The sequence below is a fragment of the Apiospora hydei genome, assembly GCF_038363865.1.
Source record: "Apiospora hydei strain CBS 114990 chromosome Unknown utg000004l_segment0_segment0, whole genome shotgun sequence".
In the NCBI taxonomy this organism is placed as follows: domain Eukaryota; kingdom Fungi; phylum Ascomycota; class Sordariomycetes; order Amphisphaeriales; family Apiosporaceae; genus Apiospora; species Apiospora hydei.
In genome coordinates this window covers 7,026,342-7,052,242 of record NW_027117363.1, presented here as the reverse complement: position 1 = coordinate 7,052,242, position 25,901 = coordinate 7,026,342, and the positions used below count along the sequence as shown (strand labels likewise).

At 53.9% G+C, this 25,901-nt stretch overlaps 10 protein-coding genes across 10 annotated transcripts; 4 read left to right on the top strand and 6 right to left on the bottom strand.

The window, feature by feature from the left end:
* Positions 1 to 253: 253 nt before the first annotated feature.
* On the bottom strand, positions 254 to 508 carry PG997_004745 (uncharacterized protein; the record flags this gene model as incomplete). The annotated part of the gene is made up of 1 exon (XM_066809060.1): positions 254 to 508. One exon carries the CDS (start codon positions 506 to 508, stop codon positions 254 to 256), a length of 255 nt encoding a protein of 84 aa, XP_066672678.1.
* A 447-nt stretch (positions 509 to 955) lies between these two features.
* On the bottom strand, positions 956 to 1,906 carry PG997_004744 (uncharacterized protein; the record flags this gene model as incomplete). Its single annotated transcript, XM_066809059.1, has 1 exon — positions 956 to 1,906. The coding sequence occupies one exon, from the start codon at positions 1,904 to 1,906 to the stop codon at positions 956 to 958; it is 951 nt and encodes a 316-aa protein (XP_066672677.1).
* Positions 1,907 to 2,698: 792 nt separating this feature from the next.
* On the top strand, positions 2,699 to 3,666 carry PG997_004743 (uncharacterized protein; the record flags this gene model as incomplete). Its single annotated transcript, XM_066809058.1, has 2 exons — positions 2,699 to 2,864; positions 2,963 to 3,666. The coding sequence occupies 2 exons, from the start codon at positions 2,699 to 2,701 to the stop codon at positions 3,664 to 3,666; spliced, it is 870 nt and encodes a 289-aa protein (XP_066672676.1).
* A 277-nt stretch (positions 3,667 to 3,943) lies between these two features.
* On the bottom strand, positions 3,944 to 4,760 carry PG997_004742 (dolichol-phosphate mannosyltransferase; the record flags this gene model as incomplete). Its single annotated transcript, XM_066809057.1, has 2 exons — positions 3,944 to 4,562; positions 4,645 to 4,760. The coding sequence occupies 2 exons, from the start codon at positions 4,758 to 4,760 to the stop codon at positions 3,944 to 3,946; spliced, it is 735 nt and encodes a 244-aa protein (XP_066672675.1).
* A 1,169-nt stretch (positions 4,761 to 5,929) lies between these two features.
* PG997_004741 (uncharacterized protein) lies at positions 5,930 to 6,665 on the top strand (the record flags this gene model as incomplete). Its single annotated transcript, XM_066809056.1, is given in 2 exon segments — positions 5,930 to 6,415; positions 6,432 to 6,665. 2 exon segments carry the CDS (start codon positions 5,930 to 5,932, stop codon positions 6,663 to 6,665), a joined length of 720 nt encoding a protein of 239 aa, XP_066672674.1.
* Positions 6,666 to 7,205: 540 nt separating this feature from the next.
* On the bottom strand, positions 7,206 to 8,107 carry PG997_004740 (uncharacterized protein; the record flags this gene model as incomplete). Its single annotated transcript, XM_066809055.1, has 2 exons — positions 7,206 to 7,926; positions 7,977 to 8,107. 2 exons carry the CDS (start codon positions 8,105 to 8,107, stop codon positions 7,206 to 7,208), a joined length of 852 nt encoding a protein of 283 aa, XP_066672673.1.
* A 1,401-nt stretch (positions 8,108 to 9,508) lies between these two features.
* On the bottom strand, positions 9,509 to 12,992 carry PG997_004739 (uncharacterized protein; the record flags this gene model as incomplete). The annotated part of the gene is made up of 6 exons (XM_066809054.1): positions 9,509 to 10,207; positions 10,261 to 10,482; positions 10,535 to 11,819; positions 11,877 to 12,452; positions 12,508 to 12,707; positions 12,789 to 12,992. The coding sequence occupies 6 exons, from the start codon at positions 12,990 to 12,992 to the stop codon at positions 9,509 to 9,511; spliced, it is 3,186 nt and encodes a 1,061-aa protein (XP_066672672.1).
* A 2,560-nt stretch (positions 12,993 to 15,552) lies between these two features.
* PG997_004738 (uncharacterized protein) lies at positions 15,553 to 16,371 on the top strand (the record flags this gene model as incomplete). The annotated part of the gene is made up of 1 exon (XM_066809053.1): positions 15,553 to 16,371. The coding sequence occupies one exon, from the start codon at positions 15,553 to 15,555 to the stop codon at positions 16,369 to 16,371; it is 819 nt and encodes a 272-aa protein (XP_066672671.1).
* A 1,113-nt stretch (positions 16,372 to 17,484) lies between these two features.
* PG997_004737 (uncharacterized protein) lies at positions 17,485 to 20,370 on the bottom strand (the record flags this gene model as incomplete). Its single annotated transcript, XM_066809052.1, is given in 3 exon segments — positions 17,485 to 19,437; positions 19,457 to 20,218; positions 20,272 to 20,370. 3 exon segments carry the CDS (start codon positions 20,368 to 20,370, stop codon positions 17,485 to 17,487), a joined length of 2,814 nt encoding a protein of 937 aa, XP_066672670.1.
* A 4,164-nt stretch (positions 20,371 to 24,534) lies between these two features.
* On the top strand, positions 24,535 to 25,134 carry PG997_004736 (uncharacterized protein; the record flags this gene model as incomplete). Its single annotated transcript, XM_066809051.1, has 1 exon — positions 24,535 to 25,134. One exon carries the CDS (start codon positions 24,535 to 24,537, stop codon positions 25,132 to 25,134), a length of 600 nt encoding a protein of 199 aa, XP_066672669.1.
* Positions 25,135 to 25,901: the final 767 nt, after the last annotated feature.

The window sequence follows — 25,901 nt, the reverse complement described above, 5'->3', positions numbered from 1 at the left end:
AGTCTAATTGCATGGGATAAATGAGAATTGAGAGTCGAGAAAATAATTCTGTAGATTCTGCTCCAAACAAGCTCTTAGACATGTGTATATTGGATGAACAAGAAAACAGGCGAAGTACTGCTTTGCAGCTATATATATACATAAGGCCAGCATATCCCCGTGGCAACTGTACCGTTCCTGGCCACAGCCATTATCCGATACCTATCTCGTTCAGGCGGCCTGGTCAACCCAGCAGTTCCTTCCCTCTGCTCCCTCAAGCACGACCCGCCTGTTGTTGCCTCTGCAGCTCCCTCTCCGCAGCCTCTTCTTGCCTGTTATGCAACTGCCGCATCAGCCGCTTCTTCGCCAGGTGCTCGCACACGTCGTTGGGACACCAGTACGGGATGGTCTGGCGCTGCGCTTTCGGACGCGGACTGGTCCTGCCTGCTTCGGCATCGTCGCACGGTAAGGTCCTATTCCGGTGCGTTGGGCAGCCGCAGGCCAATTGGACTTCAAAGTGAAGGCACATGTTTGCTCTTTGATTGTGTGTGTGTGTGTGTGTGTGTTTTTAGTAAGACTTGTTTGTTGGGTGCCCCCAGCTGTATCCATATGGTTTCAACGCTAGGTATATCTTCGGGCGTCTTCTTTGTATCATTGGTGTCGTCGTCTCGCAACAAGGGGTATAAAGCCATCTTTGAGTGATCTTTGTTCGAAGTCAAAAGAGACAAGCTGAAGGGAAGATTCGTAGTATTCCACTGTACCACAGGTACATATTCTTATTCACTCCAGGGGGCGTAGTCCGTAGCATCCGTAGCAGCACTGCAAAGATGATAGAAACATGTGTTATGAAGTTCGTATAATCAGAGCAACCGTACGCACCATCCATGAGGGGGGTATCTATACCGACGCCGTGCCGACCAGCCAGTCAGTCTCATCTACCTGGCCTTGATTTTGCGAATGACCACCTTGCTCCCGTCTAGTTCCCAGCCCACGCCGTCATTCGTAACGAGATCCATCCACGTCGAGTCCGCGCACTCCTCCAAGAACTCCAATTCCACACCGAGGTAGCCACGCCCGAAGCACTTGAGCGTGTGCTGCCGCATGGGCCCTCGCCGAACTCGAGCAGCTTGGCCTTGTGCCCGTCGACGCTCCGCCGCAGCCGCTTGTAGAGCACGTAGTTGTCGTGGGCCAGCGCGTCGAGCACGCCGTCGATCTTGGGGTCGCGCAGCCGGTAGCGGGTGCGCAGCGAGTAGGCCTCGGCCAGGTCGTTGCGGCGGCAGGCCGTGTCGAGGATCAGGTAGCCGACGACCTCGCTCGTCTCGACGCTCGTCATGGGGTGCAGCGGCTGGATGCGGCGCAGCAGGTGCAGGATGGCCGGGTGGTACGACTCCGGGTGCTTGACCAGGACCGACAGCCGGATGCAGAACAGGTAGGCCTGGACGGCGAAGTCGTCGGCCCGCTTCGACGCCACGATGCCCTCGCGCAGCTTCCTTAAGCGCCGCCAGCACGTCCGAGAGCCCTTGCGTGTCGGCGGAGGTGGGCAGAGGGGCGACCACAGGGACAGCGGGGGCGCTCGTTGCGTGCCGCGGGACGGGTCTAGCAGGGCCGCCGGGGATAGAAGAAGTAGGCGGCGGCGGCGGCTTGGGCGTAACGTGGGGGTCTCGGCCAACTGGAGCGAGGAGAAGCGACGTAGAAGTTCCTGGCGCTCGCCGGCATCGGAGCAGAAGGACATGTAGCGTTCGACAATTTTTGTGTAATAGCGTTCTTGGGTCTTGAAGTCGAGCAACCTGTTGTCGCCCTTGGAAGGCAATCCTATAGCCTCGAGAGGGTCAAGCTCGACGGGCTTCAGGCGGCTCCATGGGCCAGACGGAGCTCGGCCGCCACCTCTGCCACCCCTTTGCCCCCTTGGGCCACCGCGTCCGCGCATTGCTATGTCATTTCAAGCAAAAGGCAAGAATATGGTGGTGTTGAGAGAGCGTAAGATGGGAGCATTCTGTAGTGTCAGTGACGACCGTTGTTGGAACCCCAGCTGCGGGTCAGTCAATCAATGGTGGTGGTGGGGTAGCTGAGTGGGAAAGTATGAGGTACATCGATACCCAAGCTTTAATCTAATCACCGAAAGGTGCATCTACATCGAGGCTGCTGCAGTTTCAATGCCATGTAGGTCATGTAGCCAACCATCAAGGATCCGTTGCATGGCGTTGGGAGGGCTGGGCAGCTTTATCGAAAGCTGCTTTATTGCATGCTGCTTTGGTAATATTCTCTGCCGCAAGTATGATGCGGTATGGTTTTATCTTAATTGGTTCTTGCAGACGCAGCAAACCACCTATAGACGTGCCGGAGTCCACACGAATCAATCCGATATTCCCAAGTGCCCAAAACCATATCAAGGCCTTGCCTAGTATGCATAGAGATACATGATGAACTGGTTCAGGATTCTATAGCAGCTGGCGGGGCCAGGACCGTCCCGGCTTACGAGGAGGGCAAGGGTGTTGATGCTGCATACCTTGCGTACCTCGGCATCGTCCTCGCGGCGGGCGCAGATCCGGGGTAACTCCCCCGCGTCAACATGATGGCCATTGACAACCCCCACAGCTCGATTGAATATAAAGGCATCTACTATCTGGTACCGCAGGGGAGCGGCATTATATAGTCATTGAACCTATTTCGTATCTAATACAGTTTACTCGGCCAGGTCCTGACAATCGTAATAATCAAAATGACCGACCGCATATCGCAAATAGCCAGCCACCTAAACTGGCCAAAGGGCATGCTTGCCGGTCAGGTAGCCATCATCACAGGCTCCGGGCAAGGCATTGGAGCCGAAGCCGCCAGATTATTCGCCAATGAAGGCGCCAAAGTGGTTGTCTCGGATATTGACAGTGGTGCGTTACTTTACTTTACGATTTTCCAAGCAGCGCGCTCTGTCCTCTTCTCTCTGTCTTGCTGCTCCGCTAACAGCCACCCCTTGCCCGCGCTATAGCCAAAGCCAAAGCCGTAGCCGACTCCATCACCAGCGCCGGCGGCCAAGCCATCGCCGTGCCGGGCGACATGCTCGACGACGCCTACCTCAAGACGCTGGTCAAATCCGCCGCCGACTTCAGCGGCAACGGCAAGATCCACATCATCGTCAACAACGCCGGCTACACGTGGGACGGCGTCATCCACAAGATGACGGACAAGCAGTGGGACGCTATCGTGGCCCTGCACTGCACCGCCCCCTTCAAGCTCGTCCGCGAGGCGGCGCCCTACTTCCGCGTCCGGGACGGCGAGCCGCGCGCCATCCTCAACGTCTCGAGCTCGTCCGGCGTCCACGGCAACGCCGGCCAGGCCAACTACGCCCTCGCCAAGGCCGGCGTCACGGGGCTCACCAAGACCATCGCCAAGGAGTGGGGTCCCGCGTTCGGCGTGCGAGCCAACACCATCGCCTTCGGACACATCGCTACGCGCCTGACGCAGGCCAAGGAGATGGGTGTGTTTGTCACGGGGCCCGGGGGCGAGAAGATCGCCATTGGCATCCCCGAGGCACAGAAGAAGGCGGCTGGACCAGCACTGTACACGGACATCCCGCTGCGGAGACCGGGAACGGCCACCGAGGCAGCTAGCGCCATGCTGGCCATGTGCTCGCCCATGTTCAGCTACGTGTCAGGGCAAACGCTCATGGTGGGCGGTGGCCGGAATATGTAGGTAGACATGCTTCTAGTTGATACCAGCCAGGCAGGGTAACAGACAGAGCACGCCGAGTTACGTCAGAAAAAAGGGCTACAACGAACACAACTGTGGCTTCAACCTGTATTATTAGTAGTAGTAGTAGTTTTTATCAAGAAAAGCCAGCCTTGCCAACGCCATGCGTCCGTGTACCTCCCCGTCATGCGTTTCAGAATTTCAAGCAGGGCCAACTTCGTATCTCATCTCTTACAACGGTCCCGTTTCCTTTTCCAGTCGTTTCCGTCATCCCTTGAACTTAGACCTTGAGCCACAAGCTGAGCACGCCCTTCGCATACTCAACGATCTCGTCACCGCCCAGCTTGCTCTCTCCGTAGACGCGGTCGACGAAGCTGATGGGAACCTCGCCGACGGTGCAGCCCATGGCCTTGGCGCGCACCATCATCTCCATCTGGAACGTGTAGCCCTTGCTCTCGGTCTTCTCAATGACCTTTTGCAGGACGGCCTTCTTGTAGAGGCGGAAGCTGCCGGTGAGGTCGCTCACGCCGGGCCGCAGGACGGTGTCGGCGAAGAGGTTGGCGCCGCGGCTGACGAACTTGCGCTTGAGGTCCCAGCCGTAGACGCCGCCGTTGCCAGCGTAACGGGTGCCCGTAACAATGTCGTAGTTGGCGGTCTTCTGCTTGGCGATCATCTGGGGGATGAACTTGGGGTGGTGGCTGAAGTCGGCGTCCATGATGATGATATAGTTGCCGGTGGCGAACTGCAGGCCGTGAACGTAGGCGGTGCCGAGGCCCAGCTTTCCGGAGCGCGTCTTGAGGACGACGTGGGGGCTGTAGGCCTTGACGAGCTGGAGGGCGACCTCTTGGGTGCCGTCAGGGGAGCCATCGTCGACGATTATGAGCTCCCAGTCCAGGTTGCTATTTCAAGGGCGCATACTCGTAAGCGAGGAACTAAAAAGGAACCGGAAGCAAGGGCATGGGTAGGGAGTGGACAACATACTTGTCGGTGAAGGTGCGGTTCAACAACCACGCGACAATGGGCAAGTTCTTGCGCTCGTTGAAGGTCGGCAAGATAACGGAATATCTGTCCCCTGAGGCGGTCTTAACGGGGGCCATGGTGTCGATTGTGGGGGACGAGTAAGAGGAAAGGACGGGTTTCGAATAGATTGATTTCACGGGGAGAATAGACGGGAGGAATGGAATTACTGGATCAAATGAGTGACTTGAGGTTGGCAACAGTATGTAGGTAGGGCTGATCTGGCTTCGTCAATTGCCTAGGTGCTTGCAGGAGATGGGGATGGGGATGGAGATGGACACGACAATACCTTATCGATTGACTGCTGGCTGGCTGGCCCGTTCGCATCTGCACCCCCCTGCCACCTGTTGAGCTGAAGGAGGTCCAGCTGTTCAGCATCCCAGTAGCACTTAAAGTACCTAAAGTACCTAAAGAGGTACCTAAATAGGCCAGATGTAGGGCGCCTTGACTGCATTGGCCAAGCGGCGTTTAGTGGAGTTCTCCAGGTGCCTAATTGGCACAAGATTGCCTGTCTCTGCTTGGCAATGCCATAGCCTATGTAGCCAGCCTCTTGGAGGATCTCGAGTCTCTCCAAACGGGAGGGATGTTTTGGTAATCCTCCAGACACAGTTCCTCCGAACGCAAGGTGAATCCTTCCGGTGCCAAGTACGATGGAGCCGTTGTGGCAGCGACCATACTTGCTCGCAGTACGGGGCTTTGGAGATTCCACTTGAGTTGACCGCTGAAAAAAAAGAACCAAGCGCGCAAACTGCACACGCCTTCGCTTCAGTTTGGACCCTGACTTACTGGCTTACACGGGGCATATGGCAAGTGGACGAACCACTGCTGTGTCCAGCAACATTACCCATTCAAAATAGCAATCTCATAGGAACGCGGCACAGTGAAGAATCCGGTCAAGTTAAGCCACTCTGCAAAGATGGACAACAATCAATTGCCTCCTGCCTCCCTGCCTCCCCTGCATATGGCCAAGATGGTTGCCGAGATGCCCAACAGCCATGCTGCGCCAACAGGGCATGACATCAATGTCAGACGATATATATGTACCCTTTAAGATTGGTAGGCACCCATCCGGACCTTTCTGTGTTCTTATTGCTCTGTGTGTTTGGTAGAAAAGCCTTTAAGATACCCCCAGGTCCTCCTCCCAACTCGGCTTTGACTGTCTACCTACCTACTACCAAAGTCCTTCCCATTTCTCTCATCTCACCTCGAGATACACCAACATATATATATATATATATATATACCCACCATGTATTTCTCCCTCCTCGCGGCCACCACTCTGCCCCTGGCCATGGCCGGCTCCGTCCTCCAGCAGCGAGACTGCCAGGGCTTCGAACGAACAGACAACTCGACCAACGGGCATGTGCAGTACGGAAAACAGACCAAGACCTCCGACGAGCTCCAGTGTCAGGCCACCTGCACCCCGGCCCAGGGCCCCCACGGCATCGTCTTCCACTCGACCCTGAACGTGACGACGGACGGCCCGGACGCGTCCCAGGCCGTCTTCGAGCTCCTCAACCGCGGCGCCGGCGGCATCGACGCCCGCTGGATCGACCTCAACGAGACCATCGTCATGAACATCACCAACCAGGACGCCGGCCGCAAGCCCGGCCACGGCGCGTCCGGCTACTGGACCTTCCGGCCCGCCATGACCTGCTTCGAGGGCGTCCTGAACGACTGCGGCGACGGTGGCAGCGGCGGGATCCGAGAGCGGCACCCCGGTCAAGGCCTGCGGGTACAAGCTCATCCAGAACGGAAACGATGCGCTCGGCAAGGCTTTGTATGATGGGCAGATCGAATGGGTCGGGACGGGCGGGGACGGAAGCGGAGAGGCAGCTTCGGAGTCGAAACTCCCGTCGTACGATGAGGTGGCGGACCAAGCTACGGCCGCAAAGAAGAGTGGAGGGAGCCGGCTGGGCTTGGGAGCCGCGGAGGGCCTTGCCGTCACCGTCGCATCGTTACTAGGATTGCTTCAACTCCTGTAAGAGATAGGAACAGTCATTTTGTTAGGAGAAGCATGCATATATGTGAACTTTTTTTTCTTTTTTTTTCTGGTACTGTGTATACTTTATGTAACATGTAACAAGACAAGACTGCCTTGATTGGGTACGCGCCCTGGATTTGGGCTCTGTTCTCCCTTGATACAACCAACTGCCTTCTGGACTTGATGGTGTAGATTGAACTCGTAAAAATCTCTTCCATGTTGTTGCCAGCTGCGTGCCAAATCAATCCAATAAAACCAAACGCCTTTCCCAATGCCCCCAGTTGCCTGGAATCACCAAAGCCCTAGCAGTCCCTGAATCCCAACCCGTGCATCCTGATTCCAAATACATGTCCTTGCAGCGTCCCCTCCCTATTCTTTCCAAGGTTGGCACAGAGCCAATTGCCTCTTGCTCACCCAACTTCCCTCCTTCGAGTAATACGAGTTGAGAGGTGTTCGGCGACCAAGCCATCGTTTTCCTCTGCTCTTGTTTCGTTTAGAATGCTTTTCCGCGTTCATTCTCTTGGCCCCTGTCTCTCGGACTTCATTGACGAGATTGTTCATCATCATTGGCAGACTCATTGCTGTCAGCAAAGATGGTTGGAAGTTCCATGACGTTTGGGCCGAAGGCTTTCAGGAGGAGACTCTCTTCCTGCTGCTCCTGAGGTGGTTCTTGTTGCTGTGGCTGTGTTCGTTGACCTCGTGGTCGAGAGTGGCCCGGCCGTCGGATAGAAGACAGCAGCAAGTCACGGACTTCCCTAGAAAGGGCATTCATCAACTCTGGAATGTCATCTCGAACTGGGTGGTTGGCCCGCTGACGGGGAACAGGCTCGTCGGCCTGGCCTTGCTGGCCCTGATGTTCATTGGTGTCGAATGTATTGCTGAGCTCCCGCTGCTCGTTCTCGTCGTCGTCGAGCTGGCCTCTGAGCTCCTGCATCTCGCGCAGCTCACGCTGAAGAACTTGTTCCTGGCGCTGAACGAAATCCTGGAACATGTGCTGGAATCGCTCCAGCGCGGCCTGGTGCCTGCGCTCCTCGAACGCCTGGCGTTCAAGATCACGCCTACGTTCCGCCGCCTCCCGAGCCTCGCGGCGGGCGATGCTTATCAGGAGCCGCGTGGTACTGGGTGCATAATTGGTCATGAAATCTTGGTCAGTTCGGGACAGAACCGGACCTCCGCAGTTTGGCTTGCACGGACCGGCGATGACGGTGCTGTCGATGACGCTGCCGGGCTGGATGTGCTCGGCGGCGAGGGTGTGGCCGCAGCTGTGGGTGAGGGGGCACGGCAGAAGGGGCAGTCCTGCTTGGGTGCGTACCCCAGCCACTGCTTGATGCAATCCGGGTGAAAAGCGTGGTGGCCGGCACAGGGAAGAGTGACCAAAGTGGCGGGGGCGTCAATGGCGTTTTCCTGGCAGATGCCACAGTTCTCAGTTGTGTTGGAAGCCATTGGTTCTGGTTGATAGGCTTTGATGTGTATGATATGTGGTATAAGTAGGTTGAGATTGGGGTTGACCTCGATGTTTGAAGTGTCGAGGGACTGGTTGAGTGTGTCTGATCACTTGTGTGTACACAAGAGTAAGAGATAGAGAGATAGCACACGAAGATGCTGAAGAGTGAATAGAAAGAAGGGTAGAAGTTAAGAGTAGAGGCAGCTGAAGAGCTGTGGAAGATGAAAGTATAGTGAAGGTCTCAATGGAGGAACCAGTTCCTGACGAGTGAAGTGAAGCTGAGAGTAGAGGCTTGTGAAGACTGTGTGGTAATGGTCGGGAAGGGAGTAAATGGAAGAAGAACAGGTGCAGTGTCTGGTATTTATAGTCCCGGTGAAGATGAGTCGGAGATAGACTTCAACTGCCTGGCAAGAAGAACCAGTCATTTCTGCCAGCTAACCATGGTTCGGGCCTCGTTTTCCTCACATTTTTTGCAAGACAACCTCTCGTATACCAGTTTGTTCCGGGCCAGTGAGCCATTGATCCCATGAAAGCACCAAAGTATACAGCGATGACTCGACCAGTCCAACGTTGATGTGCTGGATGGAAAGGGGGGTTTAGCCAGGCACATCCCCTTACTGTGTGAAGTTTGGTACTTCGGAGCAGACTCAGACGACCTGGAAAACAAGGGAACAAGTATCTCCGTCGGGTCACCCATATAGGGATTGAACTATATCTTTCACTCCCCAGGTGTCCATTCCCCTCACCCGTATTGTGCAGAAAGAACAGGGGACTGTATTCACGATTTCTCCCACCTATATGTAGAGCTCCGACGACGATGTCATATATATGTGAATGGGCGATCCACTTGGCTGGAGATATTTCCTCTCCAAGAAGACGTGGAACAATAATGTCGTCCTGTGCATTTTGCACGGGCTTACCAAGTAGGCGGGAGTTGAATCAATTTATGCAGGTTCTTGAATGTCATTCAACCGTCTGGTCCACAGCCGTTGAGTGAAAACCGCTATAGGCTTGAACCTTACCTACGTATGTCCAGGCAACAGTTTCTTTTTTATTCTTTTTTTCTTTTCTACTTTTCAAAATGCTTTCTCCGTATGTTCGAAAAGTAACTGAGAAATTTGGACGGTATCATCGGGTCAGTCAGTTGGGAGGACATTGTATGGTGAACTGGTAGACTCTGAATTGATTAACTCCACACTCCTCCAAAACTGAGGCCCTCATCTGACCTTCTACTACTACTGTCTTTGATTATCTATCATATATGTGATCAGCCATTCTCTAGATAATCTTGACAGGTTCTACTACTACTGCGCATATAAAAGGGTATCTTATGTTTAGGCGGCTGCCCACTTCAATGTATCACAAAAGTGAATCCTTCACACCATCTACTGCAAGTGAAATCAGTCCTTGCTCTGGGTAGCCGACCGGGAGACTGCCGTGTCGCCCGTCGTCTTGCGTCCAATGCTCCTCCAACTCTTCAAGCTGCTGAAACTCATCGTGTGGCCAAACTTGCGCCCGCTCTCCTCGTCTCCCTGGTTGAAGGGACCCCGGACCACGGCGCCGCCCTCGAGTAGGCGGAACTGGCGCTTGATCAACTTCCAGAGCTCAATGCACGCCACGAAGATGATGAGGGCGGCGAAGGCGATGCCCCACTCCCACGTGATGCCGACGTGCTTGAACACCACCGTGTTGACCGTGGGGATGTAGACGACCGGGAAGACGGAGAAGAAGCCAATGGTCACGGCCCAGAACAGGAACTTGTTGCCGTAGATGTCCTTGGTGAAGCTGAAGGCGGACGAAGAGTCGGGATTCAACCTGAACATGGAGCGCCGGAGGTCCTTGAACTCCCAGGCGCTGATGAGGATGAGCCAGGTCAGCTCGGCGAACACGGCCGCGCGGGCGCGGAACACAGGCCGGCATTCCTCGGAGAAGGTTTCGTTGCAGCCGTGGCCGAGGTTTCCGTCGTTGTCCGCGTAAACGACAATGACGAAGGTCATGAGCGTAAGCGTCCCCATCACCGAGCCATAGACCACCATGTCCACGAGAATCTGATTGGTGAAAACACCGCGCTTCTTGTCGTGCGGTGGGCGGCGCATGACCTGGCGCGAAGGGGCTCGCGACCAAGTCCAAAGGCCGGGAAGGATGAGGTAACCATGTTGATCCAGAGGATCTGCAACGGGGAAATGGGGAAAACGGAAAAGCCAGTGGCGTCACGGAAGCCAAGGCCACAGATCAGCAGAATGACTTCGCCGACGTTGGAGGTCAGTAGATGCAAGATGAACTTTTGGATGTTATCGAACATGCGACGGCCTTCGCGGATGGCAGCGACAATCGAGTTGAACTTGTCATCAGTCAAGACAATCTTCGCTGCCGACTTGGCAACATCAGAACCGGAACCCATGGCAATACCAACATCAGCACTGGACAGCGAGGGGGGCATCGTTGACGCCGTCGCCAGTCATGGCCATGAAAGCATTGCGGCGTCGAAGAGCTTCAATCATGCGAGTCTTGGTGTCGGGGGCGCAGCGAGCAAGAACATGGGGCAATTCGGGCAAGGCATCGATCTCCTCGTCGGTCAGCTTGTCGAAGTCATTCGCCTTCAGGATCATAGAAGCGGCCACTTCCTTCGAAAAGACGCCCATGTCATGCGGGATGATGCCAACCTCCCTTGCGATTGCAGCTGCAGTCGAAGGGTGGTCACCGGTCAGCATGTGGACCCTAATGCCGGCGGTGGAACATTCCTGGATGGCGGGCTGGGTCTCGCGACGGGGCGGATCGTAGATACCAACAAGACCAAGGAGATTGAGGCCAGTCTCGACGCGGCTGCGTAGCGCATCGTCTTTCTCGGTGTCGTTGGCTGAGGTCTTCTCCTCGTAGAGTCCTTCCCACGGACGGGAAGCAACGGCTAAGACGCGTTGACCAAGAGACGCGAACTCGTCCATCTGTTTCAGGATCTTCTCTTTGTAATCATCCGTCAATTCCTCTTGCTGATCGCCAAGTCCAACGGTGGTGCAGAGATCCAAAATGCGCTCCACAGCGCCCTTGGTGAAAACCATGCTGTGGTCAAGGTTGGGGCCGTTGTAGATCACCGACATACGCTTGATTCCACTATCAAAGGGGAACTCGGCAACCTGCTTCCAGCCTCCATCGTTTTCAAGTGTCTTCTTGCCCTTTTGAAAGCGGTGTGCGAAGACTTGAAGGGCAATTTCCGTAGGCTCACCGGTTGTTTTCCATTTGCGCTCGTCAGCATTGGCTTCCGTCTCATGCCTAACAGTAGCAAGGTTGCAAAGAGCTGCCGCGAGGAGGAAGGACTCGAGGTCCGAGTTCATGGTAGCTTCTGCCTCCTCCTCTTTCTTAGGCTTGTTGTGTAGTTTCTCGTCGGGAACGTCGAACTTGAGGGCGCCAGCACTTCGCTCCTGGTCGAAATCTCGCTTCTCTTCGTCCTTGGGAGGAGCACTGGGGTCCACCACAGAGACAGTAACACGTCCGACGGTTGGGTCAGAAGGATCTTTCGAGTCGCGGACGGTGTAGATGGTGTTCTTTGGCATCCAAACTTTCTTGACAATCATGGCACCCTGCGTCAAGGTACCTGTCTTGTCGGAACAAATGTTGGTGACACCACCCAGTGCTTCAAGGGCAGAGAGATCCCGAACGACGACGTTGGCCTTCCTCATGACCGTCGTTGCCACGACCATGGTGATAGTCAAAACACTAAAATCCATGTTAGAAAATAAAGAATTCAAGGGTTGGTCTGATGGATGGACTTACGCAACGAGGGACTCGGGGATGATAGCAATACCCGTACTGATAGCGTAGATGATGACTTCACGGTTACCCGTAAAGTTGTTCACGGCGAAGACGATCAGAGCAAGAATTAATGCGCAGCCAAAGAGCATGTATGCCAACTTGGAGAGCTTGATTTGCAGCGGCGTGCCCTCGGTCAATCCCAGGAACTTGCCGAAGAAGTCGTACGTGCGTTTCAGCGCGCCGACAACGGGTTGTCGCTTGCCGTACTTCTTGTAGTTCATGGAGCGACCTTCCTTGCGCTGCTTGCCGGAAGTCGAGGCAGCGATCTTACCCACTTCCGTTTGCATGCCCGTGGCAATAACGAGACCCCGGCCACGGCCTTTGATGACCACAGTGGTTCCGTATCCGATATTGATTCGATCGCCGATTCCGAGCTCTTCATTGTCAAGGTTTTCAATGATCTTTTCGACAGGGACCGATTCGCCAGTGAGTGATTGCTCATCAGCACTGAAGTTCATGGCTTCGAAGAGGCGGATATCTGCAGGGATGGTGTCGCCCATTTTCAGGAGCACAACATCGCCTGGGACGACCTCGGCACTGTTTCTCCATTAGTACCGGAAGTCTGTAATATGTTCCGGTTGCTCAGACTTACTTGGGAATAACAATGGTCTTTCCGTCGCGCAGAACATTAGCACTGGGGGCAGATAGGGCGCGTAGAGCGTCCATCTTCTTCTCAGCCCCATACTCTTGCCAGAAACCAATCGAGACGTTGAGGACGATGACGACGACCAGAACAGTGCCTTCGACGTAGTCGCCAACGCCATAGCTAAGGGCCATGGCGAAGAACAAGACCTAGCAGCAGTGGCCGTTAGCTATCACTGCGAGGAGTCCATGTCTGCTGCTGGAGCGGGACGGGAGGGGGCGGCGACTTACAATGATCATAGCATTGAACAACTGGCGGAGGAAGATGGTGTACCAGGGGATAGCACCGCCGACATCAAGCTCGTTTGGCGGGTACTTCTGTTGAAGTTGGGCAACCTGAGCCGAGGAAAGACCTCTATCGGGATCCGACTCAAGAGTGCTGAAGACATCTTGGACAGGCGAGAGGTATGGATGCCGGGGGTACTCTGCGGCCATCGTGAACGAGGACGAGGTCGGAGTAGAGACCGACTAGGTAAGGGTTCATGCGTTTGGCGAGGGATAAGGTTGCAGACCTATGATTCTTTCTACCTGGTTGGATTTGACTTCTCAGGTGATGCTCTTGGCAGGCGAGGCGAGAAGAAAGCGGTTGGCTTCTAGAACTCGAAAGTCCTCCCTACCCTGGGGATGTACCTCATCTTTATAATGCTACGCATGCGAGCATTAGAGGGAAACATTGGGCGATTCTAGTCACTGGGCCCGGCGATGTCATTGGGCGATGCCAAGCACATACCAAGAACCTTATACCATCATCTTGCGCAGTGGGAGATATGATAAGCCACGTTGGAGGGGCGTCGGGATCAAGGACTTCAGTGGCATTACAGAGCCTTATTGGCTCACGAGGCAGTCGGGTATTGGCATGTTGACGACCAAGAAACGAAAGCGAGTTATCAGTCCATCGAGGTGGAACAGAGATGCCGAATAGCCATCGCCAGCCCTTTCGTCAAGCAACCGGTAGCCTTGGCTCAGTGAAGCCCAGCCTTGGCTAGCAGAGCCAAGTCTTGGCCTCGCAAACATCGGGAGGCTGAATGGGGAGACTAGGCACGACGTGGGATGCACGTGATCAGACCGGATATCGCCTCATGCTCCTCATGCTCCTCAAGGGGCTTGGCAGGCGGACCCGTCGTTGGACGCGGCTTGGGGGAGAGCCTTCATGAATCGGATACCGGGTCCCACTGCTCGGAGGCTTGGTCAGCGAGGGCGGAGATTGTGTCCTGGGGGAGAGGAGTGGAAAGACGTTTGACCTCTTGATTAATGATTGCCCACCTACGCGGAGCTGATGTCATAAAGTGTAGGAGGTAGACATTGACAGAACATCTTGGGTTGGGCTCTGATGCATCGCAGAGGACGGGATGCATGCATCAAATGCGAAGGCGGTCGTGCAGTGAGGGCCTGAGGGCGTTCTCCTTGCGGCGTTCGACTAATTGCACACTCGTGCAGGCTAGTAGGTGATTGAGTTCAGAGCACGCGGCACCCTCCATCTTGATTGACCAAGCCCACGAAACCCCCTCTTCCCCCTCGCTCGCCCTTTCCCAATTACGCGCTGTTAATCGCCGATAAATGCGCCCCCGGCCGTTGCTACACATGCTGTTTTGGTAAGGTAGGTAGGCAGGTAGGCATATAAATCCCACAGCATGCGCTTTGTGAGTGTGCCCATGTGAAAGCCCCAAATCTTACACGGACTCGCCGCCATTCATACGAAGAGCGGTGCCCACGGGAATCTTGGCGGTCCAATGACGTGACGGCGATAGTCAAGTGACCAACGGTGACAAGGACCTGGTCTTGCCTTGGGTGTTGAACCACATCCCCGACGAGCCTCTTACGCAGAGCAACTGCTTTCCAGCGAGTAGGCAGCCCGGCTCACACCCATTTCCTTACCTACCGACATCTCGTACTTACACGCTGGGTAATCCGGGGTGGCTTTGGAATGCCCAATGGCTTTTGAGGGTCCATGGGGGTCAAACTGGACAGGTCGGCCCAGGCTCGGGCCTCGGGCAGCTACCTACCTAGCAACAGACTCCAAATGTCGGTCGCTATATCGTTTTTCCGGAGCAGGGGTCTGCCAGTGACGTGCCGAGTCTCGTTGGAACCTCACCCTCGCAGCTCACTCTGTCTTCCGCTCCCTATTACTAATGGTAGCACTTAAGGTACGCAACCTTGTTTCCCCCGTTGGGCTTTCCCCTCTTCTCATCGATCGAGGCTGGCAGAAGAGGCAAGGTAGTATGCAGTTGTGTCTGTAGGTACAACTTCGGTAAGAACAATGTTAGCAGTAGGGCACGCGAGGTACACGGGGGTACCACGTCCAAAGGCGACGGGCCGCAGGAGATGGGGAGATGCCAGGACGATGCTGCCACTGCCTCTGGTTACTCCCATGTTCCTGGCCTAACATGAACGAATAATTCTCCCGACCCGGTGGTTGGTGGGACTTGATTCGTCGTCCATGTAGCAGTAGTAGTAGCTGGTTGAGTGTAGCAGCTTCGCGCACTCACCTCACCTCGTTCACTCACTCACTCACTCGCCTCATCTGAGTTCCTCGTTCCACTTGCTGAAATCTTCATCTTTCCCCCATTATTTCTCATTCATTATCGAATATACTCTGACTGCACCTCCTCGTCTCAACTCCCCCAACCACACCGCGACAGTCTGGTTTAAGCTAGAACACCAAACCACCAAAAACACCCGTACTCTGACAGCACTGTTTGGCGACTGCGCGCATACTGTGTTACTGGAAGACTGCCCGCTCTCGTTACGTCATTGAGGATGGCCGAGACCACGACCAACACCGCCAACAAAGGTATCAAGCCATCGCAAACACTGTTGCGCTCCCTCCCGCGATTCTCAGCATACCATGATCGTTATCATTGACCCTCAATTGTCCCTGCGCGGAGCTAAGTGGCTTGGACAATGCTTCGACGTTTGTCGTGTCACACTCGAGCTACGTCAAGCCTGCGGCACTGTGTGCTAACGTATTCCCATCTCTCTTACAGTTGTTGCTCCAATGGACAAGCCAGTCGAGAATGGACCGCCAACACCCCCAGAGACTCAGCTACCTGTTGACGCCAAACCGTCGGAGCCGGCCTTGCCTTCCATCGCCAAAGAGCCCATGGCAACAGCACAGGCCCCAATGATACCAGCTCCGATTGACAAAGCTGAGGCGGACCTGCCATCTGCCCCAACTGCTAGCACAGATGCTGCCAAGTCCCCCGAAGACGCCAAGGACGGCGCCGCCAACCAAACTGTGGCGGAAGCTGGACTGCCTGCTGTCCAATCCGATAAGCCGGAGGCTTTAGAAGATACTACTAACGCGACGACTGACCGCGATTCAAAGGAAGTCCCCAAGCCCGTTTCTGTCGAAGAAGTGCCGGACCGGGAACTGCCAGACCCCAAGCAACTGGGTGCAGGCAGTGTGACGCAGCCAGCCAACGAGCAGGAAACAGCGCCCCCACCAGCCAAGAAGGCCGATTCGCCGGTCGCTGAACCACCTGCTGGAACGGTGCCGAAGGAGGACGCGCAATCCACTGGACCCGCCCAGGTTCTTGCCGAGACCGCCAAGGGCGAACCCCAGACTGGCGAGAAAAGAAAGGCCGACGACCCGGCTGCACACGACGAAGTCACCAACGGCGACGATGCGTCCAGTGCCAATGTGGACGAGAAACTCCAAGTCTCGCCCGCCAAGAAGCAAAAGACCCAAGATAATGAAACTAATGGCGACAACACCGGGGCTAAGCGTGGGCGCCCCAAGAAGGAGAAAAAGCCCCCTGCCCCGGTTGGCCGCACCGCCCGCAAAACCAGGAGCCAAGCAGCCGCCGAGTTGTAAACCCGGCTTTTACCGCGTTCAGACAAGGAAACAAGAAGGGAATCAAAAGCAAAAGAAAAGACGGAAAAAAAAGTAATTACAAGATAAGGGAAAACTAACTAGGACAGCGGGGTCAGCTATATCGCGTCCTCTCTTTCCCTCAAGTGTCTGTTTAACTAAGTACACTCATTTCCTTTGTCTAGCTTATCACCGGGAGATCTGGTGTTGCCCGGGAAAAGGGGGCCTTATTCCTACGTCCGGGTTTATCTAACATTTAACAATATATATGTACATACATAAATCGCTAATGAGATACTGTTCTTATCTCTAAACATGCAGCAACAAGACTGATTCATATCGAGAGCATTACCATCAGATGATCGGCCGTTGGAGAGGCACGTGTTCATCAATCCTTCTCACGCCCATAGTGATGTAGCGTGTAGTCGTCGTGTTCGCTGGGGAAATCTCCGATATCAACTATTCTCCATTATACAATCTCAAACGGAAAAGGGGAGGGTTTCTACCCACGTTCTTGAATAAGTAAAGAGGCAGGCATCATGGAAGCGAAACGAGCAGTAAACAGTCAGTTGTTATGTGAACACACATCGAAGATTACTATGTACTACTACTCGGGAAGTATCCCGGTTTTGACTCCCTCGAGTGGTCATTAAAAGTATAGTGCTATATAGGATTCTTTCGCGTCTTCCATGCCGTTCTTTTAGAGTCCCCTTGAACTTCGTAAATGGACCGACCTCTCTCTGATGGTGGTCTATAATCGTTACCGATCCTAGGATGCCCTGTCGTTTCTAAGTTTCTTTCGCCCCCAAAATGAGAGTGACATATCCATGTACACTCGTAGCCTGAACGCCAGACGTATGCATTGAAGATTTACACCGCTTCGTACACCAAATTAATTATTCGATGCTGCTAACCAACACCTCCCTTCTCCCCGTCCCTTCCTCGTCGGTGGTCGCTACCATGCCCCGCTAGGGTTCCTCCGAGTCCGCGTACTGCGGAAATAGTCGTAAGCCATTGGGTCTTGGGCCGGGGCGTTCATGTCCTCTTCGTTCTGGGGCAGACCACCGTAGCCCTGAGGTCCTCCACCAAGCATGCCAGCGCCCCCTGGACCTCTAGTTATGGGGCGTTCCATGCTTGGGCCCCCATCATCGGGGACAAAGGCATTGCAGCAGCATTACCAACAAGATTAGCGCCACTATCGTTACCTTGCGAGTAAAGCGGGCTGCGCGACCGACCAAAGTCTACATGCGGCGAATAAGGATGGGATGCGCCCATTGCTGAAGGCCCAGGAGAGTAGGCTCTCCCCATGACACTTGGGCCAGGACTTGCAGCTCGGATAGGCGGTAACCCTGGGCTACCTGGTCTCGAAGCAGGTTCGCTGCCATTCCACATGCTCCCAGGAGTCCCTGGCCTGAAGTGATCAATCGGCCGGCCGTAGATGTCGCCCCCGCCGTGCTCCGATGAGAATTCCGGTCGGTTCTTGTAGTACTCAAAGTCCATGCGCGACTCGTGAACAATCTCGAACCCAGGCATGGCGTGTTTTGCCTTGCCTGCTTTGTTCATGTCACCAAGTACATAGGCATCGGAGTAGCCTGACGTAGACATGGTATCTCCCGAATCGGCCTCACGCCCGTCGCTTAGGCGGCCCTTGTAGATCGAGGCCAAGATGTTCTGGGCTTTGGCATGCACCATTGGCGTGATAAGGGGCTTATATAGTGCTGGGTGGCCAAATCGTGACGCAAGTCGGTCAGATCGGAGGGGGTCCTTGCCAATGCCGCCTTCAGTATTCCTGTGAACATTACGAATCGCATAGTAATGGATTTTGGTGTCAAACGCTCGGGAGCAGTAGAGCTTGAATATAAGCATGATGAAAGGGAGCGGCACTGCAGCGTAAGCCTGTATCTTTGTACCATCTCCCCGAATCCAAACGACAAGAAATGTGATCATATTTCCCAGCATAGTCGCGAAGACTAACCGATTGAAGAGAACACGCCAGAACATACCCGCCGACTCAGTCTTCGTGATAAAAATGTAGAGAAGGAGGTACTTCTTGAGCCAGCAATCAATCGCAAAATATATGGCCGCCGCTGGGAGGACCAGAGGCTGGAGACCGCCAAAGAATAGCGCAACTGTAGCATAGTACAGGAAATAATTGTAGTAGCTGGCGTAATCGAACGCAGGCGGAGCTGTCAGCTCGATCAATTCTCGTGGAGTCGGGTTCGAAAATTTGCGAACGAAGAAGCTCCAGACCAATGTCCACAGCTGTGCAAGATCGATGGCAGCACCCATGCTACGTTGCAATAACCACGTGATGAAGAAAGGCGTGATGTTGCACAAAGAAACGAACAAAGTGACCAAAGGCTTCGCTTCCGTAATCGCCGCCCAGGCGTCGCCCGTTTTTATGGTGTCTTGAACCACGGAGCTCACGATAGTCCATATAGCCCCGAATATCGAGAAGACGATCAGGTTGTTGAAGACGAAAAAGAAGTAAAGCTTCGATACCACGTGCCTCTCTCTTCCCGTCTTTGTCCGGTCTCCGGCCCTGATAGACAACCGACGGAAAATGATAGGGAGCGTGAGATAAACCAGAGACGTTATTGCCGGGTTGACCACACCTTGTACGATCGACCAGAACGACTTGTTTGCGTTCAACTCGGTCTGAAACGCCGGCCAGACGGATCCGAGGTTGTTCAAGTTGACCAGAAAAATCGCTATCATGGAATTGGGAGCGATCCAAAGAAACGTCAGCAGAGCGACCCATAAGTTGACAATCAATCTACGCCAGCCTCTTTTGGATGGAGAGAGGGGCATGTTGTCCCAGATGATGTCGTTCGGCCTCGGAGCGAGGACTACCGTGGTGCCCCTTGGCTTCTTGTGTCGCAAAGCGTGGGCAATACAGTGCGCCTCGGAAATGTCGTCGTAACTGGCAAAACCATATGGCAGGGCATTTCGCTTATCGACCGTGTTCCGAACTTCCTTGACTTCAATCTCGAGCTCCCTGATCCTGTTCGTAAGATATTCGATAGCATCGACCTTTTGGCCTTTGGGAAATGTGCCGTAAGATGGATCCTTCTTGGAGGGCGAGCACATAGGCCGCGCCGGGCAAGTTTGCAGGATCTTTCAGGTACCTCGCAAGAACCTTTTCGAGCTTGCGGACAGTCGCACTATGCTGTTCGATAAGACTGGGAAGAAGCCTGACGTTGCGTGCCATTGCTGTTCTTGAGAATGATGATTGGGGAATGACTTCGTCGATGATCCTAGCAATTCCTTCGTCCGACGATAATTTCTTAGGTATGTCGTTCAGCATCAGCGTCCGGGAGTGCAAACTGTGTTGGTACTCTTCGGTCTCGAAATAGTAGCGGCGTAGCTCTACAACCTTCCGATAGTTCCACCACAGGAACCCGCAGATGACGGCGTTGGATAAATATCCCACAATGACCAGGCCCCAGGTATTCTTGCCCCAGACTGCTATTGGTGTCATCCTCATGAGCAAGAGCGACGGCTGGTCCTGCTGGACGTTTTTGGTCCAGTTGATGGGCAGAAGAATGGCGCAAGATAAAACAGCCAGTACGGCGAATATATTCCGGAGCATTCTCGTAAAACGGAGGAATATCGTGGCGTCCATGCCTGCATGTTGTATCATTTCCTTCTCGCTGGTCTTCCATAAAGGGGTGATCCAGGCAAAGTAGCCTTTGCCAATCGGCGGCGGCGCATGTTTCTCGTCGGCATGTTTGAGCTTTGGGGCGTAAACGACTGAATGGTAGGGTCGTATAAGAGAGAAGAACAGCGAAATCCCGACCGTCAACCCTAGGGAAGAAGCCAAGGCAGAGTATACGGCGTTAATCGTAAGCTGGAAGAGTCAATATAAATCAGTTTTTCCCGCGCGCAAGAACAAAGACTCACATTCTGCTTGAAGGGATCATTGAGCAACTTGACCAGATTTGCCGCTGGATCGTCTTGCCTCGCAGTTAAGAGCGCAGGCATTTCCCATGGCCAAGCCATATTGATCGGTGTGTACCGGCGCTCTGCTGGCAGAGCCGCCGAAGCGCAGAACAGCCAAGTCAAGCAGTGACTGGATGCCCAGGTCAAAGGTCGGTTTCTGTTTGTTCGCTAGGCCAAGCTTTCACAAAGAATACATGCGAGCAGGCTTCGAAGAGTAGGAACCCAACGATTTATGGCGTTTCCACTCCGCAGGCTGGGCGGGAATTCTGTAGCCCTGAAGTATACGGATAGGTCGGGATGGTGACTTGTGGGTGGTTTCCTCCTACTCTCGGGCTTAAACTGGAGTCAGATGGCAAATGCGCAACAAGTTCGGTCGGTCGCGCGGTTGAAGAGGACGTTGTACGGGCTGCAGGAGATGGCCCTTTGAGATCCAAACCACCTCAAAAGCCGCTGGTTACAAAACAGGATGCGGCAACCCCAACCAGCGCTGGGTGAAGGGTGGCGAAGCGAGAGACAACAAACGTAGACAAGGAATGGCCGTCGGTTGAGATAAAATTAGGATCAAACGAGGGTGAGAGAACATAGGATTCTTTCCGGATGTCTTTCTTACAACGACCACAGGTGTACCAGTGCCTTGTCGGATCAGAGGAACGAACGTATAGATGGGGAAAACAAGGGGAAGAAAGAAAGGATTATCTGGATACGGATTGGACGTCAAGGACAAGACATGATTATCGATCGGGATTCTCTGAGCGAGATGCGTCCATTCATCAATTTGATTAATCCCCGTTGGAGTAGGACTGCAAGGACTAGTGACATACCTAATGACGACGTTCTCCCCCTGTCCCCCCAAAATGCTGGCCCGCTAGGTAAGTAATGTTAGGTACATGTACTTTAGTTGGGTCCCCAGGTCCCAAGGTCCCCTACAGCTACAGCGACCCAGGTTGGAGGAACGTTGAATTGTTCCAGCTTGCGATGACAGGGGCCTGCCTAGGCCAATCAGCCGCCAACCAAAGGGGAACAACCCACTATCTGTATTGTTCATTTGGAGAGCTCATTCAACCCTCGACAAAGAAGCAAGCAGGCCAGCCAGCAAGCAAGCTGAGCTCGATTCCCATCGAGCCAGTAAGCCATCGAGCCATCAAGGCGTCTTGGCGAACAACGATGGTCCTGGCCGATGCGCTGTCAGTCACTAGAGCCCAATTCCACCAGGTGCCACCACTGTCATCAGCATCGTCCAATGCCCTAAGGTCAATAGGTAGGCAAGTAAGGGCCTTGGAAAATTAGTAGGTAGCGAGCGTTTTGGCCAACAAGCGTTGGAACTTGGGGGTTGCGGAGGGTGCCGTTTGTTCGCTGGAAACAAGGCCCGTTAAAGCTAAAAAAGGTTCTAAGGTTATGCGCCCGCCCTGTCAGTCCAGTGACTCCATTCCAGTGTATCTCACATTGATCTCGCCTCTATTCAGCCATTACCTTAGCACATCGATCCCAACGTAACCGGGCTTAGGTTCGTCCCGATATCCTGCCACACACACTATTCTGGCTCGTGTCGCCGCGTAGCCTCCACGATAAGCTATCTCCAATCCTGGGGCGGCACTGCAACTGCACTGCGAGAAAATTCCCGATTGCTTTTGACTTTGCTTGTTCCTGTCCCACCTTGGTGGTACTGTACTCCAACAAGCACATCCCAGCAAATTGAAGTGCCCTGGACAGACCCGAATCTAAGGCGGTAGCTACATATCTTTTGCTCGGTTGTCGTCGCTCTCCTGGTCTTCTGATAAGGATGCGGCAGTTCCTTGTTTCTGGTTTTCGATATCAAATTCGTTTTCGTTTTCTTCTCGTCTATCTTCAGATGAACTAGATACCTCTCCACGAAATATGTACCTGTATCCAGCTGCCGCTTGGGCCTCGGTGAAAAGGTACATGATGCTGATATATCTCCTAGCACTCGCATACGCATACACACGTACAGAAGTTGTCCATGGCGTGAGAGACATTGTTCCTCCGAGCTGCATGGAATGCATCCCCTGGGGCCTAGACGTGAAATCCCTGTGTCAAGCAGTCGCTGATCGCTCACGGTATTTGCTAATGTCAGCCATCATCGGTAAGACAGCTATCCAATCGGTCGCGTCGGATGACTCTCTTTCTATTTTCGAATGGCTTGACTGGCTGGAAAGGTGGGGATTCGAAGACACCTGCGCCTCGAATACGAACTTCGGCTGCTGATGGATTCCCCTCCCCCCAGACTGCAGGTCGGAAACATTGTGGCGGCAGGGCTGGCTAATAAGCTGAACCGGCCTGGCCTGGGCTGGCCTGTTCGGTCACCTGTTTGAAACATATCTCTAGGAACGTCATCGCATTTGACTTTAAGTAGGATCATCCATCGAGGCTCGTTGTCACTAGATCGGACGAGAGTATGTATGCACACAAGCTGCCCAGCAACCGAGTTCCCAAACAATAGGGGCCCTTGGGCCCCGAATTACCCGCAGGATTAGAGACAGGGCGGCCTGTACAATCTTATTACCGCAGTGTTTCTGTTATTGCCGATCTCCACGACTCCCCGTTTCTGTCCCCGTCTTTACAGTACGTCAGCTAAGGAAGGGTACCTAGGTAGTATTACGGCGCAGGGTTCGGGGTTCGGGGCTGCAGAACCCTTCAATGTTCCCCTTAAACATTGGGAGGGATAATTGCCAGTCCTGCTCTCAAAGGAAAACAAGCTTTGCCATGGCGATACAACAATAAATAGCCTTGTATATCTCGCTTCCGATAATTACCTGGTATCTGCTCAGTGCACTAGGCTGGAATCCCAGCACTCTTTATAAGATGTAACCCATTAATCTCACTGTTTATCGATGCATTATGCATTAATAGTGTTGACGGTATAAGAGTGTATAATTGTGGTCTACTTCGTACTGTTTTCCGGCCTGCACCACGTTCCAAGACAGCCGCTCCGAGACTAAACAATCAACGGACGGGAGCCCGGAAGCAAGAGACACCGAAGGAGGCTGGTGTCGCTTTTTCTCTCTGTACATATATTAAGTATGTTATATAACGTATATATATATATATATATACACATACATATATTTATATATATAATGCCCTAGTGCAGTGCGCCATCACTGTCTGTTTTACTTCTGGGGATGTTGGGTTGGATTCTATGCTCATCCTAAGCCCACAACCAGACGCGAAACGAAATTTCAGCGACTCCCTCGGCCGACCTTCCGCCGCCATAGCCGTAGGACCACATAAGGACCGCGAGAATATGCAGGTACCGGTCCGTGAACCTTCTAGAAACGCCGCGGCACATGCAGGATCCACGTTTTTTCTCGCTTTAGAAAGAGAGGGAGAAGCTTCCCTTTCTTCCGTGTCAAGACCCCAAAGCGCCTATCAAATTCCAACGGCCGGATGGGTTCAGTCATACGCGCCGACGGACGGGGCTTTGCCGGCGTGTTTCGCACGCGTTAACTTGGTAGCGCCCGTGTGAAGAGGCAGGCAGGCAGGCAGGGCGATTACAAGCCGCCGCCAGGAACACCGTCGCCGAGCAAATCATGTTGCTTCCCTATGACGTCTACATCGGGAATCTCAGGCTTAGGATGAGCGCGTGAGTGCGGTGCGGTGGTGAGGTGTTATCTGACATGATGCTTTAAGTAGGTAGTCACGTGGGCGAAGTGACGCTGCGAACCTCACGATGCCAAGAGTCGCTGCATTTTCAACCACGCGACAGAGCTAATGCAGGTGCCCGGTTTCTGGAACTCGGCAGAAGCATGTTCCCTCGGGGCGTTGACTCAGTCTCATCCTGAGTGCTGGCTATCCAGGTCGGCTTCACGGCTCATGTCACACAGAAGTCGGTGGCTGGGAAGCTCGTGTAATTGACGTGGCGCCAATAAAGATTTTCTGGAGACCTGGGCAACGATGCCGGTTGGTCGGAAGAAGCAAACAGCAAAACTCATCGCCACGTCCCACATTTCAAGGAAGCGGAGTGAGTCGGTCAAAGCATGACGGTGAACCGCCGTGCCGCGCGCGTCCATGATATAGAGATGCTCATAAAGACTGATATGGCGCCAGCCGTCGTAAGGTAGGGAGACTGTCTGCCCAGAGTATTTCAACCAGATATCTATCGCCATACAGCTTCGAGTTCTGTTCAACTCTGGTTTCACTTTTACAGCAAGCAAACAAGCAAGTCAAACGAGAAAGAAAGGAAAAGAAAACACGAAGAATCCAAAGATGGCCGCACACGCATTTGCAAGTCGCGTTTCAAGTATACTCTTGGTTATCTTGTACTACGTGCTACCATTTGCCGCCGCGGTCTCGATAGGGGCAAACGGCACCTTATCCCAGACGGCCTTTTCGGAGCTCGCCAAGCGCGATTACGACCCCGGGTCGGACTGTTCACAAGAAGGGCAGTGGAACTGCATGGGCGACTCGTGGCAACGATGCGCGGCCGGGCACTGGAGCAGCGTCGTCAAGTGCGCGCCCGGCACCCACTGCACGCCGAACGGTCTCTCGGACGACATGGATGTGGAAAACACGACGGACTCATCATCGGACTCATCATCGGACTCATCATCGGACTCATCATCGGACTCGCCGGGTTCGACGTCAAGCGACGGACCTACCTCAGGTAAGACAGGCACCTGCACTTGCACAGACACCACTAGCACTCCTCTCTCCACGACGGGCAACACCCTCGAACCCACAGGCGTCTCGTCCACTTCAACTAAAACACCGATAGTGAGCACGCCGACAGCAGGAGTTCCGGGCGGTTATACGGGGTGGACAGTATGGTCACTTGCAGGCCTGGCCATCGCTGTTCTGGCGGGCTGAGCTTGGTGGAAATCTATATGGACTGGAGTGAACATGGTAAAAATAGAGAATGCATTATTACCCTTCTTCTTTTTGTCTTTGCCTCTGCGATTGGGATTTTGGCGAGATGACGGGCAGCGCTCTGTGTCACCTCAGGGAGGCATACCTGACCGGGACTTGTTCAGCAACATCCTAGCAGAAGTAGTGAGCACGCCGCCACCGGTTCGTAACGAGGGCCTTCCAAGTCCTTAATAAAAAGGGGCGACACGACCGTTCTTAAGTTTCGTAAGCATGCCTCGAACTCAGTGCCACAGTTTTATGTTCTCTAAGCCAAGAACTGTTGGCAATCTCGATGGAGACCACAACGACCCGCAGTCCTGGCCGTATGGACCAGGATATATTTTGTATTGCTGTGTATATGGGCTGGACTTGGTGTTCCTATATCAAAACCTCCCCTTGCCAATTGGGCATCACCACTCTTAAATCTTCCGGGTGGGGGTTCTAGACGTGTCGCACACCATTGGCACCACCGGGTCAGCAACCGCGCACGCTTACCGGGTGTCGCTAGAATAGAGCCTCTAAAGAAGATTGCCAAGTAGATCCAAATCGCCCATCCAGCGGAGAGGTACAACAGATAACGCGCGGCTGCGGGACAGGCTCTAATTCGATCCGAAGCCCTGCTGCCTGTCATGGTCGTCGGCGTGTCCTTCCTAGTTGTACCACGCGGGGGCACCCAGCTTTGGGGTTGAGAAGCATGATTGGCTTGGTGTACGGGAAAGGGGGCGTTG